At 36.1% G+C, this 15,588-nt stretch overlaps 2 protein-coding genes across 3 annotated transcripts; one reads left to right on the forward strand and one right to left on the reverse strand.

Moving 5' to 3' along the window:
- Nucleotides 1-4,727: 4,727 nt before the first annotated feature.
- Nucleotides 4,728-7,763, forward strand: LOC105959849 (uncharacterized). 2 transcript variants are annotated; one of them, XM_012984011.2, is made up of 4 exons: nt 4,728-4,862; nt 5,256-5,364; nt 5,796-5,873; nt 6,045-7,763. In XM_012984011.2, the coding sequence occupies exons 2-4, from the start codon at nt 5,263-5,265 to the stop codon at nt 7,569-7,571; spliced, it is 1,707 nt and encodes a 568-aa protein (XP_012839465.2). In that variant the 5' UTR covers nt 4,728-4,862; nt 5,256-5,262; the 3' UTR covers nt 7,572-7,763. The 2 variants fall into 2 exon arrangements, with proteins under 2 accessions (XP_012839465.2, XP_088682187.1); XM_088826061.1 differs by lacking the exon at nt 5,796-5,873.
- Nucleotides 7,575-12,873, reverse strand: LOC105959850 (polyketide cyclase/dehydrase/lipid transporter). Its single transcript, XM_012984012.2, has 10 exons — nt 12,173-12,873; nt 11,087-11,207; nt 10,800-10,888; nt 10,321-10,702; nt 10,129-10,229; nt 9,918-9,984; nt 9,603-9,830; nt 8,563-9,006; nt 8,070-8,142; nt 7,575-7,963 (listed from the first exon to the last, which is right to left on the reverse strand). The coding sequence occupies exons 1-10, from the start codon at nt 12,637-12,639 to the stop codon at nt 7,719-7,721; spliced, it is 2,217 nt and encodes a 738-aa protein (XP_012839466.2). The 5' UTR covers nt 12,640-12,873; the 3' UTR covers nt 7,575-7,718.
- Nucleotides 12,874-15,588: the final 2,715 nt, after the last annotated feature.

Raw genomic sequence — 15,588 nt, forward strand, 5'->3', positions numbered from 1 at the left:
CGAGTTTGCAACCATTCTCGGGCTGCTCCTTGTAGGGAGTGCTTGAACAGGCGGAGTTGCAGTGCTTCGGGTGTTACTCCGTTCATCTTGTGGGAGTCACACGTTTCGAGAAAGTTGACCAGGTGAAGATGTGGATCTTCATGAGCCAATCCGCTGAATAGACCATTGTTTTGGAGCATCGTGAGGAGTCCCGCTCGAATCTCGAAATTGTTGGCTTCAATGGGGGGCTGCTGGATGCTTGATTGGAACCCATTGAGTGTCAGAACGGTGTACTCGTGCAAGGCTCGTTGACGCGGTGGTGGATTAATTAGCTGGCGTTGGTTTTGCTCGTTGACGATTTCTCTCGCTACATTAGGTAGGCGCCCTTGGACACCTCCCCCACGATTATTCTCGTCTTCCATCGTTGCGGGAGTGTTTTGAGCTAACCGTTGATTTCTCCTGGCTTGCCTAAACGTTCGCTCAATTTCGGGATCAAGAGGTAGCAAGCTCGTGTCGTGTCCTCTTCGCATAAAAAGTACCTAAAACAAAATAATTAAATAATTAAATAAAATAAAATAAAAAAATAAATGGCTGAAGTAAGAAAAATTGCTCAAATTTAATATTAGGATAAATAAATAATTTAGCCGTATTCCCCGGCAACGGCGCCAAAAACTTGTTGGGTGCTAAATACCAACACGCAAGTGTACGTATCGCAAACAAGTAGTAAAGTAGACTCGCGAGAGTCGGATGTCGATCCCACAGGGAATACGCAAATTATTTAATCCTAAGTACCAAATCCTAATAATTGTGATTTTTATCCAGCCTACGCAGGGTTGTCAAATTAATTAACTAAATAAATTAAACTAATTAAGAAAGCAAGTAATCACGAGAAAATATCAATAATAAACGGATCTAGGATTTTATCTTCCCCCTATGCGATAATTCTTCACCCGATTAATCTCCTATCATGCAAGTTACGATTCCCGATTATTAACCCAAGACACGAAATTATTCATAACCAGCTGTCGCTGCGCTATAAACCTATTATTCATAAAAGATTCACTATATGTCTATGCAAACCTAGTATAAATAAAGCATTAAATAACAAGTCTCGTAAACGGCTACCTAAAGTATTATCTGTATGTCTACGATAATACATGCAATTAACACACACATTCGGTGAAAAACTACTCGAAGGCTCTTCTATCCCTGTTCTAATTATTAAAACGATCTGTCAATCAATTCTAACAATAACAAATAGCAACATAAGTTATTAGTTACGTTCATGCACTAAATAAGATCAAGATAGAAGAAATAATCGAAGAATTAAACTTGCATAAAAGTAGAAAAATAGGTTCGAATTACCACATAGGGTTCCAATAAAATCCTAGAATAAAAACTTAGCTACTCATGTTCGTAACGAAAAGCATAATAAAAATACGAAAATTCATAAAAATCAGAAAAGAAAAGGAAAAAGGAAAACTAGGATGAAGAGTCGTCAAGTCTTCGTCTTCGTTCTCTTGCTCCTTAATTGCGTGTAGAAAAGATAAAAAACTAAAAACTAATAATAAAGATAAAAGGTAAAAGATTAAAAGGTAGGTCTAATTGTGTGCTCTTGGCCTTTAAATATGGTGCAAAAGTCTAATAGGGCGGGTTTCCTTGTATAATTGAATTTCCTTCACTGCGCCATCACGACCACCAGGACGGCCGTGTGAGATTGATGCCTAAAATCCGCACAGCCGTGCGGTCTTTAATTCTTCAGAAATCTGATTTTCTCACTTTTGGCCCACTTTTTCTCTGAATTTGCAGTTTTCACCCCAAAAGTTGCCAATTCTTCAAATTGCACCTAAAATACAAATAATAACCATATTAAGCATCAATTATCGTCAAAACACATCAAAAGCTCCAATTAAAAGGTACAATTAAGTGTATAAATATACACTTAACAGTAGGGGTGGAAAAAAATAAATAACATAATAATAAAAATTGACAAAAATATGAATTTTCAAAATTATCCTAAATTATTATTATTATTTTTTTTTTGAGAAACATTATCCTAAATTATGTTTAAGTTTAGGTCTAATGTTATAGATCCAAAGACTTTCTTTTATATACAAGACAAAGATTTCCGCTTTCCCTTTCCGCATTTTATATTTCTTTTTTTTTTCTTTATTAATTGGCTTGATTTCACTTTTTTTTTTTTGATAATTGGCTTGATTTCACTTTGAGCCTTTGAAAAAATGAAGGATAAATGCACTTCTTGCGCTAAAAATTTCTAGTCCCCCGCCCTATAAATTAAAAAAATTAGACTCTTCCCCTTCCAAATTTTGTTATAGTTGCACGTTGCCCTAAATGAGACTTTTCGGCGTACTTCTCACCAATTTTTCATATCTTCCTCAATTTTAAGGGTATTTTCGTCTTTTCACCAATCTCACCCAAATATTAATATCATTGAAAAACACAAATGTTGAGATGGGTTCAGATCAGGGGCGAGTCCACCCTTGGGCAAGGGTGGACTCAAGCCCACTCTCATTTTATTATTTTTCCCCCTATATTATACTATATTTCTATTTAGCCCACCCAAATTTTATTTACTAGCCCACCCAAAATTTCATTTAATGCAAAAGAAGCCCCATATTTTATTAATTAGCCTACCCAAAATTTAAATTAATACAAAAAAGTCCCAAATTTTATTAATTAGCCCACCCAAAATCCAAATTAATACAAAAAAAACTCTAAAATTTGTTTTTTTTCTTTTTTTTTTTTTTCTCTTTTCTCCTTTTCCTATTTTCAAAAAAATCCTAAAAAAATCTCGGGGGCGCTGCCCCCGAACCCCCGAAAATTGAAGCCCCCCCTGTACTGAATTCCTGGCCTCGCCACTGGTTCAGATATTGTTGTTGCATCAATATCGGGTTGGATCTTCGCCCTTAGAAATCGAGGTTGCCGGGGTAGTTGAACTTTACGTAAAATGCATTGACGCCGACACAATGTTCCCTTTACCGTCGTCGCCGCCGCTTTGAATGGGCCAGAGAATGAGGGGGTGTTGTCGCCGTTATTATCGTAGGTTTTAATTGCTTGTTTCCCATTCGAGCTAATTACAGAGAAAATATGGCTACTGTTGCTGGTGTTTGTGGTGAAACCCTATCATATGTGAGAAATCCTCCTCATTTTAAGGATAAGGATGGTGAGCCAACGCAAACACACTATGGAAAGAACGAGGTGAGGATTTTAATGGCGGCGCTCTGACAGTGTTAAGCAGTTGCTTCTGAGAGAGTTGTTTAGGGTGGAGAAATTGGCCGGAATTGTGCTGGTACCAGAGGCAACTATAATATTTGGGTGCAACTTGTGAAGGACGAAAATGCCCTTCAAGTTGACGTAAATGTGGAAAAACCTGTGAAACATACGCTGTAAAGTCCCATTTGGGGCAAAGTGCAACTTAACAAAATATGGAAGGGGGAGAATCTCATTTTTTAATTTGTAGGGGGAAGTGAGAAAACTAGAATTTTCTAGGGAGCAAAGTGCATTTTGTCCAAAAATTAATAGCACTTTGCACCCTCGAAACACAGTAAATTATTAATAATGCACCCTTAATTAATATTTAAAACTTAACGAGGATAATTTCAAATTTGATTGATTTTTTTTTTATTTTTTTAGGGTGCAAAATAACAAATTAAATTGTTATTTTCTTATTTATCTCCAACATAAATTAGAGTACAAAATGCAAAAAAAAAAAAATCACAGAGTATTACTGAAAAAAACTATAATTTCTTACAAAAAATAAATAAAATTTTCTCACTAAATAATTCGATTGATTAATCTTTTATGATAATTAGTAAAAATATTTGGAAGCAAATATAATTTTCAAATAACTTCATAATAAAATAGCTGAAGGATTTTTGTTTGTTTTTTAGAAAAAATTGTGATTTATTTATAAATATATTGGTGAAATTTATTTTAATTTTTGAACTTTGTAGTTTCAAAAGAATTGTTGAACAGAAAAATGATTTAACAATAGACATCCTAAAAAATACAACTAAAAATATTATATAAGGTAAAAATTCACTCGAATAATTACGCCTGATTTATTGTGGAGAATTGTTTTTTCCGGTTTAAAAATTGCTATTTGCGGTTTATAATAAAACTCCCCCAAAAAAATACTTTATTTCACTAAAACCCCAAAACTTCCCAAAAAAGTCCAAAAACCCCCCTAAAATGCGTAAAAGTCCAACTTGGGCGTGCAAACTGCATTTGGGCGCCCGAGTTGGGCGTCAAGTGCAAAAAATTTTTTTTTTTAATGTTCGAACGCCCAAGATGGGCGTCCAAGGCGTGTACGAACGCCCGGAACGGGCATTCGTACACGCCTTGGGCGCCCATCTTGGGCGTTCGAACATTTTTTTGCGAAAAAAAAACCCTACAAATCGATTTGTAGGACTTTTTAACATGGAATTGGTTCCGTAATCGACCTACCCAATGCATATTACACATAAAAGAGTCGAAATTACATCAAAAAATCGAAGCTCAACCCTTCTTCAAGCTTGAATTCGAATTTTCGATTTTTTTTTTTTTTTGCTATTTGCAGTTTTGGGGGGTTTTTAGATATTTTTAAAAGTTTTGAGGGGTTTTGTTAGAAATTGCGAATACCAATTTTGTGGCCGCAAATAGCATTTCATTTTATTGTGTTTTGAGGGTGTTAAGTATTATTAATTATTTTCGAGGGAGTAAAGTGCAAAAAAACCCTAAAAAACTCTTCTTTTTTTCATTCGTTTCCTTTAAATCAATTAACAAAATGGTGGCCGATCAGAAACAGCGCAGACGTTCCGAAACGAGGGAAACTCGACACACTTCAGACACAGTTCCTCCGTCTACCAAGGAATTTTCGATTGGTATTTCCCCTTCTTACTAATTTCATCACAAACTCCCACAATTTAATGTTTTTGTTTTTTTTTTTTGTTTTATATTTATTTTCGTGGGTTGTCTTAATTGTCGATTAGCAACTCTAATATGTCGGAAAAAAATCTCTCTTTTTGATTTTTCTCGAGTTGTTGGAATTTTGTTTATCGCGGAAGTGTCGACGGACGGAAGTCATATACAGTAGAACCTCGATAAATTTTTAACATCATTTAAATAATTTATTTTTCGATCCCGACTCGAAGGCAACGTGCTAAATAGTATTTCGTTAAATTAATATTTTGCTAAATTAATAGAATTCGGCTGGTTCTAACTCTATTCATTTTATAGAGGTTTAACCCTTTTTTTTCTTTCATTCTTGGTGTTAGTTTTTGGATGGTGATGGATGCCAAAGATATTCAATTAGATCTTCATGCCCTAAAAAGCCTATACGGGCTTCTTGAAAAAGATCGAAATCGAACATCGAACGCAGATTCGGTAAGCGTTTCGTGTTTCGTTTATGTTATGATTATTCTGTGTTGTGTAACGAAAGTGAAAAAGTTTCGTGTTTCGTTTATGTTATGATTATTCTGTGTTGTGTAACGAATTCGAAAAAAAAAAGTACCGTTACTTGTATATAAATCTTCAAAATTTATGCATCTAAGTTGTTGTATTTCTAGTATTTTAAATCACTTTATCGAAGACTCGACATTTTTGCGTTTTTGCTAATCGATAATTTTGGGAAAGAAAAAAAAAAAAGAATTATGTGAAGGTTCGTTTGTATCATGAATGTGACATGGTGGAATGTGATGACGATCTCGTGTCGCGTTTATTAACCACGTTATTTCTTACTACCCTTAAAACCTCGTACGTTATTTGTGACGATCCAATTTATTTATTTAAAAAAAAATTGTTTTTTTCGGGAGTAGCTGGATGAGCATGCGAGGCTTCTGCTGAATAATTTATTAGACGCAGAAACGAAAAGGGTCCTCAAGTTACATTCGGAGGTATGTTAATGCATGTCGGAAATATAGATTTTCTTTTTCTATCGAGACGATTTGACATTTAGATATATATGCGCAAACGGAAGCCGTTTTCATTTCCGAAAACGAAAAACGAATTGAATTTTTTTTCTTTCTGAAAATGCGAATTCCGACCCTGAAATATGGTGTACACAGATCATTTCAGGTGAAGTCGAGTTGTCCAGGAAACAGGTTACTCCACTATCGAAATCGTTGAAATCCAATCGAAGCTTTGATAAAGATACAAATACAGATGGATTATTAGATATCACTTTGTGGGGCCCGCCAAGTTTTAGTGGGGCCCAAACTCGAAAGAAACGGTGCAGGGTTTGTTTGAGGAACACCGTAAAAGAACCCACGGAGGACGACGAGACAATATTTTTCGATGTGGCCCAAAATCTGAACAGCGACGAAGAAACATACGAATCGAAAGAACTCGATTGCTTGTCCAAAGAAGCTTCCGAAGCAATCAAGAAAATCGAACTGTGCATCTCGGCATTTGATATATGGGCAGATCACTTGCACCATTTCGAGGAGGGCAACAATATTTCCGCTCAGACCCGTTTTCGTGATTTCGACACGCGCCAAAATAATTTTCTGTCCGAATTTTCGAATCAAAGGTTTGTCGATTTGCCTATTATGACATCAGCGGAAAAGACGAATCCGCCGTATTTGTTATTGGGACAGCCTTTCAAGATTGTCCAACCGACAACTAAACCAGTTTTCAGACAATCGACGAATAATTATATCGTAGATAACGTCGAATCTTCTTATCATGGTTCGACTATGGTGGCTCGTGGCAAAAACGAATCGAAAAAGGCACCGCAATACGACGAGATTCCAACGAACAAAAGGGCAGCAAAGACTTATATACAGGATCAAGAATCGGAATCTACATCGTCCGACTCGTACTCAAACAGTCCGTACAGCGACAGCGAAGAATATTCTTCACCTGATAAAACCCGAGAGCAGCTTCAGTATGGGAGTACTACTTCAAGCACAAGCAGCGAAATCGGGGCTTCGCTAACTTCACACAGTGGTGACACAAGCAACACCGAGGAGGAGGATGAGTTTTACTCGTCCGATAGCAGCGATGCAGCAGCTCGTGAAGTAACTTCAAGCAGCAAAAGCGAGGGGTACTCATCGTACCTGTCGGTGGGGCCCACGTCGAAGAAATCGAGCCGTAAGAAACAAATCGGAATGTGGAGGAGCTTGAAAGACAGGCTGGCGGTTATTTTCCACCACCACCACCACCACCACCACCATCACCACGACGACTATTGTGGTAAAGATGGTCGCAAAAAGATGAGCAGAAACAAATCTCTACGCAAAGGGAGAGTCGAGAGTTTTAAAAGAGAGCACGAGGCGTACGGTGAAAAGGCGAGCAAATCCGTCGTACGAGAAAAGAAGAAGAATCATTTTAACGGGCTCGTGGAAGGTCTGTTGAGGCACGTTCGAAACTCGAAGAAAGAGCCAACGAAGAAGAAGAAAAAACGAGGGAACGAGAATGGTTGTCGGCAGTTAACGAAAGGAGGAGGGAAGAAGAATTCGAAAAAGCCGTCACCCCATTGGTTGAAATTGATGAAATTGCACAGAGGAGGGAAGTTGACAAATAAAGGTCTCGTGACGATCGGTTTAGGTAAAAAGAAAGCCCGTTTAAAAGCTCTTCCGACAATTAAATGAGACTGTCAAAAAAACGGCTTCTCCGTTGGTATATTCGGTAAGTAAATATGTATCGTTCTTTATATAAATATATACATATCAACGAGCAGTGAAATTACGGTTACGGTCGTATTTACAGGAGGTATAATATCACATGTTGAAACATCTTTATTCAACCCAATTTATGTCGAACTCCTTGAGTTGCATTTGCCATTTTTGTGTGTCTTGTGAAACATATGTTTTCGATGGTATATTCTCTTGACCAATTATACTGTGTGACACGACAAAGTCAACCTTCTTTTCTTTCGAAAGTCCACCTTGTCGGTTGGGGTGCCTCACCTTGAGCGACAAAAGACGAGATACTTCGTGCAGTCCTCCCCATTTCTCCAATGCGCGCGCAATGTCGTAACGACCTGCATTCGGAAAAAAACATAAAAATAAACAAAAAATATGATTTTAAGACCAATGATTTCAAGAATTTACTATCTCTCTCTCTCTAGAAGAGATGTTCGTACGAACCTGCACGTTCGAAAGATTTTCGACTAGGCATGAATGATGAATCCATACCCCAGTTCCTCTGGAATCGATTAATCTGCAAGGTAGAAGAAAGTTATAACAGAACTAGAACTTTCAGAAAAATTCCAATTTTTCTTTTTCCGGTAGTGAAATCTGAAATCGGTATAGAAAAACTTGTTCCAAAATCGATTTTTTTAAAAAATAAATAAAAATTCTCGAGTTTCCATTTTCAGTCACATATAATATACAATACATAATAACAGTAATATTATAAAACTAGTTTACGGAAAAAAAAAAAATCGGATCGGAAATTGGAATTTAATATGTATTCCAAAAAAAAATTGGATATCGAAATTTCAGAATTCGAAATGTTCCAAAATCAGAATTGACGGAATTCGGAAATTCTGTTCCGATTTCCTCCCTTAATGCAGACTCTCGGTAAATGACTGACTAGAATAAGAATTGTTTCGTAAAAAAAAGGACATAAATAACTAACCTCTTCTTCCAAATTTTCAAGATTATCCCAATAACCTTTTGGTTTTCGGTGTTTATAGGCAAGTGACAGATTCATCAATAATGCGATTCTCCTAAATCCACCCATGCGCGTAATTGCCTTCTCGATATCGACTCGCCCATGCTCACGTAATTGCTTTCGCATGGGCATAAATCCTTGCTGCCCGTGTTCGGAAATGAAATTTACGAGCTCCGATTTAAGAATTTCAATGTCTCTCTGCAAACCTGGAACTTTTGGCCTTTGTTTAGACGAACTCGAGACGCAATAAGAATCCTTTGCTTCGGTACTAAGGGAGTTTGCGCTTTTTGATGAGGCTGTGTCTTTATCTGCTGCACAGCTGTCGTTGTCCTGACGATTCTCGATCTCTCGTTTCTCCATGTAATCTCGAATAGCACACAAGTTTGAAGGGAGATCTTCGTAAATCACCTACAATGTTGTAATACGGAGAAAGAGTAAAGCAGTTGGACGGATTAGATCAAAATTAGCACTTTTGAAGAAAAAAATTCCCGATGTTTTTCGGAAGTAAAAAACTATAATTCCATTCCAGAAAATTCGGAAGATCAGAATTTCGAAAAATGGAATGAAAACATTTGCTCCAAAATCGAAAATTTTAGGATCAGAATTGGCGGAATTAGGAGAATTCCATTTTCTAGTAACCTAAAATGTAAAATACATAATTATTTGATGGTATTATAAGTGTAATTGTTGGAGAGAAAAATCGAAAATTTTGGTCATTTTTGGAAATCAAATTAAATTGGCAATGGGAATCTCATATATATTCTAATTACAATCCAAAAAAAAATGGGAAATCGGAATTTTGGAAATTAAAATCAGATCAGTAATCATAATCACATATATATTCCAATTCCAAACCCTTTTTTTTTTTGAGGAAAAATTGGAATTTGGGATGAAAAATATTGTTCCAAAATCGAAAATTTCCGATAAATCTGCGGAAATTGGAAAATTTGTTCCAATTTCCACCCCTAGCCCCCGATAAATAGTGGCAACTAATAAATACGAACCTCTTCCATAATAGCTTCGGAAAGAAAGGAGTTCTTGTGCATTTTGGACTCAACCGAATACTTCAACAGTGTGTGGTGACTACCAAATTTCTCGAGAATCCATTTCCCTCGAAAAGAATCAAAGTCTCCTTCAACTTGCTCGAATCGAATCTCTTGTTCGAGATCCTCGCATAAATCAAGTACAACACGTGCATGCAGAACCATGTACAACAGTCCCTTGCACCCTTCCTGCACTATCAATCTATTATTATAAGTCAATTCGAAACATACGTAATTTTATTTATTCGCATAAATTAAGTACTCGAATATTCGTACCTGAAGAATTCGGACTTTATTGTTTTCTCGCGACAAAACCTTGCTGATAGCTAAATTCGGAACTATCCTGTATAAGTCAAATCGTAATCCGACTATTCAGAAACCCGAAATATGAACATACGAAAATCGAGTGACATGCATAATATAATAAATAAATAAATAAAAATCGAGTGACATGCATAATAAAAAAAAAAAAAAAAAAAGGCCGTACTCAGGGAGACTCTCGTAAGCCGTGAGAATATTCCAAACTTCACGAACCGGAGCTTTTATTGTTATGCTTGCAACGACGCATCGATGAACACCTCCATTTTCCTTCATCCCATAATAAATTCATTTAATAATTCTTTTTATTTTTTATTTATTTTTTTTGTGTGGAAAAAAAAAAGGAAAATGAACTATTTACCAATAAGCCATCGAATCTACGGAGATGAACTTCGTCCACCATGCACGGTTTATCGAGCGAGCAAGTTTTTCCAAAGATTCCCCAATTACTATTCGACTCTCCATTCGTAGCAGGTGACAAAGGACCGAAACTCGCTTTCACGTACTTTTCCTTAACAATAGTATCTCCACTCGTAACGTCGTTCTTCAATTCCGTTTCTATATTATTATTACTTTCAACGGAATGGGAATATAAAGGCGATTCGAAATTGCTCTCGGATCTACATGCTAAGGCGTGAAGATTTACGGGAAGATCCGATCTGATTATTCTCTCGAGAAAAATCGCAGGGAAATTGAACCTCGGTATCACATTCACTTCGTAACCCAAACTTGTTATTCCCAACCTACAAAACGGGGAAAAAAATCGAAGCAAGCAAAATTAGAAACCAAAAAAAAAAATAGATTAAAAAAATGTTTCGACAATAAATTTTTGAATCGTACCCGTCGTTGCGAGACTTAACGGACCATTTGCCTTCGAATTTCTTGAAATCTCCATCAACCATCGAGAATCGAAGTTCGCGATCATCCTCCTAAATTACTTTAAATGGTAAGATATATAAAATCATGTCGTGCAAATAAAACGGTCACAAAGTACCGGAAAAAAAAATATCGTTTTAATTTACGGAAAAAAAATCTTCTTTCTCGTCTTATGTAGTGCATTTCCGAAAACCCGACTCACGGATTTACATTAACACTTAGTAATTTGAATTAAAATAAAAATTACTTACAGAGATAAGAAATTCTTGAAGATCCAAAACGACACGAGCTTCGATATGCCAATACAGTGCCCTTTGTAAGCCTCTCTGCTCTAACCATATCCTCCCTGGATGTGGGCAGGGAATTCTCCCACTGATACATATAATTTTAGCAACAAATACATTACAAATTTTAGAAAGAAAGAAAAAAATAGCATCAAATTCAGACACTAACTTCAATCAAGAAAAGAATATGGGTAAATTAGGGACACCCCCGAGGTAAGGTCAAATTACAAAAAAAAAAAAAAAAAAAACCCCTCTTGTTTGGGTAATTACAACCACCGCCCTCAACTATGAATCTTCTTACACGTCCATCCTTATGATGTCAAATTCAACATAATATTATAAATTCCGTGGAATGTTCTCTAGTTTGTACTTGTTTTGTGCAAAAATGCAATTTTCTGATGCACTACAAGTCTGATATTTACAAGTCAAAGAGACACATTTTAATATTTTTATGATCATCTTGTTTCAAAATGTGGAGCTCGAATAGGGTAAAACGGGTACAAATTAGAGCAATATTCCACATAATCTAGAGGATTCCACTAAATTTGATACCGCAATGGTGGACACCGAAGAAGATTCATAGTTGACAGGTGGTTGTAATCAGGGGCATAACCAGGCAATAGCTTCGGGGGCTTCCGCCCCTGATAAAAAAAAATTAATCCTATTTTTTATTAATTTTTATATTGTAGTATATTCTCCCCCTAAAAACTAAAATACTCATTTATAATACATGATTTCTAAGGTTATGAAGTTTAAATAAAGATATAATGATCATCTTATTAAAAAAAAATTACATAATTATTGTTGCTTATTCAAAATAAACCGAAAAAAATTCGGGGCACCGCCCGCGAACCACCGTAAATCCATAGCTTATTAAGTTACCGAACTCTCGCCCCCAAAAAAAGGACCATCGGATCCGCCCCCGCTGTAATTACCCAAACATGAGAGGAATTTTCGTAATTTAATGATTCCCGTAATTCACCCAATAAGAAAATTACAGAAAAATCAAATCTTTATCAACTATTTTGAAGATTTAAATAAAAAATTGAATACCTGCTAACAAGATTGGGGATGAAATCAGCAAGCCTTTCGTAATCAGTAAGAGCACGCCAAACGGAATGAACATCGGAATCAACTGAGATCTCGCCTTTGATTCTACGCTCCCTCCATGAAATCACTTCCACCTCACACTTCACCTTTCTACCTCCAACAACCACCACTTTCTCCCCCAATTCTTCTTCTTCCTTCTTTTCGTGTTCATCTTCTTCTTCTTCTTCGTCTTCCTCTTCCTTCTTCTGGTTATGGGTGGTTCTGTTATTTGAGAGAGCGGCGCTCACATTTGGGAATTGGATGAAATTAGGGTCCCATTTGGGCGTTTCTGCACTGCTGGCGAACGAAGAGAGTGCTACGCACGCGCTGCGGGGATTAGCTAGGCTTTGTTTGTGGGGTTTATTTACAGTGAGGATTGAACGGTGCGGCGGTGGAGTGCAATGTGAAGGCTTTACGGTGGTGGTGATCATGGAGTATATTGCTGTGTGTGTGTGAGAGAGAGAGAGAGTGTGACTGTGCGTGTGTTCACTGTGTGTGTGTGTGTTCTTTTTTCCGAAATTTCAACTGTAGATTGATGGGTTAGTTTAGATATTTTTTAGTGTTTTTTGCCCTGTCGAAAATCTGGGTAGTGTTTCCATGGCCACAAATATTTGGGAGCTTGGCGTTTTCTTGAAGATGAGGGGATGAGTGGCTCAAACCAGTGTGAAGAAAATTTTCAAATTTGGTCCTTGTTAATTTTGACTTTTTTTTGTAAATTACACCTACACCCCGATGTATGCTAAAAATAACTTTATGGTCCCTGTAGTATCGGTAATTACAATCATACCCGAAGCGTTGTTAGAGCATCTCCAACCGGTTTCACCATTTTTTCACTAAATCCTATTTATGGTGGTGAAAAAATGGGTTCATCTCCCACCGGTAGCACACCATTTTACTCTTCCACCATTTTTAGTGGAAAAATGGTGGTTTTGGTCTCCAATGGGTATCACCAAAATTTAGACCAAATATTAAAATAATAATATTTCACCATTTCACCACTTATAGGAAATGGAATTTGGTTTAGTCTCCAATGGCATTTCACCATATATACCCCAAAACTATAAATCTAATGTTAATCGTAATTTTATAATATTTTATTTCTTAAATATTAATTATAGAACCAATGCTAAGTAATAAATTTTCTCAACTAAATATTTAAAAATTATGTTATTAATCTTAAAAAATTGTCTAAACATGAAATAACATGAACTCAAATTATTTTAAATATAATAAAATCATACATAAACAATAATCTCATAAATTATTGCATAAATAAAATATTACAACATAAATCAATTTTAAATCATAAAAAAAATCTCATTCACCATTATTATCATCATCATCACCATCATAATCTTCAACATCACCGATTTGAGCACGTTTATCCCACAAGTGTGCTACCAGTCTCCTTCTTAATTCATTGTGTTTTCCTTGATTTATCAGATTTCGATGTCGACCAAGAAAACTAACATATGCCGTATTATTAAAATCTCTCAAAAGATTTATATTTTTAGAGTTAATCTTTTGTTAATAATAACAAATGTATTTATATTTTAAAAACTAATTTAATAATTAATACCAATGTATTTACGATAAATATGCTAATAAGTTGGTAATCGGGTGCAATTAGTTAAAATCATCATTTTATATGGTACTTAATAAAATGGTGTTAATTACGGCAAATCCTATTTTCACCTCTATATTTGGTAGGAAAAATAGGATTTGGTGGAAAAAATAGGAAAATGGTGGACCGGTGGGAGATGAAAATTTCTTCACCAAAAAATTTAGTGGAAAAATAGGATTTGTGTATTTGGTGATATGGGGGTTGACCACGGTTGGAGGCTAAAACCAAATCTCTATAATTTTAGGTGTAATGGTGATATAGGAATTTTGTGTGGGAGGCTAAAAACACCTAAATTAGATGAAAAAATGATGTTATGGTGTCCGGTTGGAGATGCTCTTAGAAATTCTAACGGAATAGTGCATTGGATAAGTTAGTTTGCTATGTAGGGTTCTAACTGCCTATTAGTTTCAGTCAGTGGTGGATACAACATAGAACTAGGGGGTGACAAAAAAAATTAGATTACTTTGTAAGACACTATTGGCTCCCTATATGTGCTTACGTTCTTAGCTAATTGTCCCCAAGATACAACATTTTAAGGGGTTCGATTTTTGCAGCATAACAAGAGTCGAACTACAACAAACAAAACATGAACTTTGAACTTTCTAGACACGAAAGAAGAAACCGATAATATGTTATGAAGTGCAGAAATTCGAATGAGTGATTTTGCAATCTGCAGGTAGGGTCTAATTATAGGAGGGTAATTGGCACTTTGCACCCTTGAATTAAATACCATTGGCACTTTGCACCCTTAAATTGAAAAATTAGCAGAATGCACCCTTCAATTATAATTTATTTGGCACTTTGCACCCTCATTCTCTTTTGAGTAGAAAATGACCGGTTACCTGTTGTATGAGTTTAAAAAGGAGTAGATTTGTATTTCTTTTATTTAAAAAAAATTAAAAACCTTTCATCATGTAATAATCTGATTCATCAGTTTACCCATATTCTCAATTCAATCACCCATCTTCTTCATGTTGAAAAAAATTAATACATTTGAAAGCAAAATCAATGTGCTTTTAATAAGCAAAGAAGCAAAAAATAACGTTAGGCAGACAATAACAATGCTGAAACAAGTTACGCCTGCCGGCTGCCTCCCCTTGATTTAATAACAGTAAAAGAAAAAAAAAAGATTTAAGAGAAATCAGAAAAGAGAAACATCATTGACAATGACAACCAAAGTAACGAGCAATACATTGCCTTTCTCTATATGGTTGCCGCCACGTCGTCGGATTCAGACACCGCCTCTGTCTCTGCCTCCTCCGCGAGCACCACAATCTGCTTTTCATCGCCGCCGCGTCTACTATCCGACAACCGAGTCAATCTTTGATGAGCCATCATGCCAAATCTCATGTAATAGTCGTAGAAATCGCTGCCACCGTCGTTGGAGAGTGCCATCATTTTGGCGGCAGAGCACGAAATCAGCCCTAACACCACTAAAACTCAACTTGAACAGCAAGTTAATTATACAGTTTGGATTTTTTCTTGCAAGAATGGAAACAGAGCACGAGAATCAAAGATACATTCAATTGTCGGTGAGAAAGTGAGAGGGTTAGACAAAGAACATGGGTAAATTAATGATCCGGATTATTCGATGATGGCCTACTTCAAATTTCTGAAGAAATAGAAGGAAGAGAAATTTACCATTCTTAAAATCACACAAACAGGTAACAAGTCGTGTTTTTAGCCAAAAAGGTGAATGGGGGGTGCAAAGTGCCAAAGAAATTGTAATTAAAGGGTGCATTCTGCCAAATTTTTA

Source organism: Erythranthe guttata, chromosome 12, assembly GCF_056151865.1.
Source record: "Erythranthe guttata isolate IM_541 chromosome 12, IM_541, whole genome shotgun sequence".
Lineage (NCBI taxonomy): Eukaryota > Viridiplantae > Streptophyta > Magnoliopsida > Lamiales > Phrymaceae > Erythranthe > Erythranthe guttata.

What these genes read in the sequence shown, in the direction of transcription:
- LOC105959849 (XM_012984011.2), top strand. Translation starts at nt 5,263, where the DNA reads ATGGTGATGGATGCCAAAGATATTCAATTAGATCTTCATGCCCTAAAA. An exon ending in GAACATCGAACGCAGATTCG is followed by an intron (nt 5,365 to 5,795) that starts GTAAGCGTTTCG and finishes TTTCGGGAGTAG; the next exon opens with CTGGATGAGCATGCGAGGCT. An exon ending in TCCTCAAGTTACATTCGGAG is followed by an intron (nt 5,874 to 6,044) that starts GTATGTTAATGC and finishes TGGTGTACACAG; the next exon opens with ATCATTTCAGGTGAAGTCGA.
- LOC105959850 (XM_012984012.2), bottom strand. Translation starts at nt 12,639, where the DNA reads ATGATCACCACCACCGTAAAGCCTTCACATTGCACTCCACCGCCGCAC. An exon ending in ATAAAGTCCGAATTCTTCAG is followed by an intron (nt 9,831 to 9,917) that starts GTACGAATATTC and finishes TTGATAGTGCAG; the next exon opens with GAAGGGTGCAAGGGACTGTT. An exon ending in AAAATCTTTCGAACGTGCAG is followed by an intron (nt 7,964 to 8,069) that starts GTTCGTACGAAC and finishes TTCCGAATGCAG; the next exon opens with GTCGTTACGACATTGCGCGC.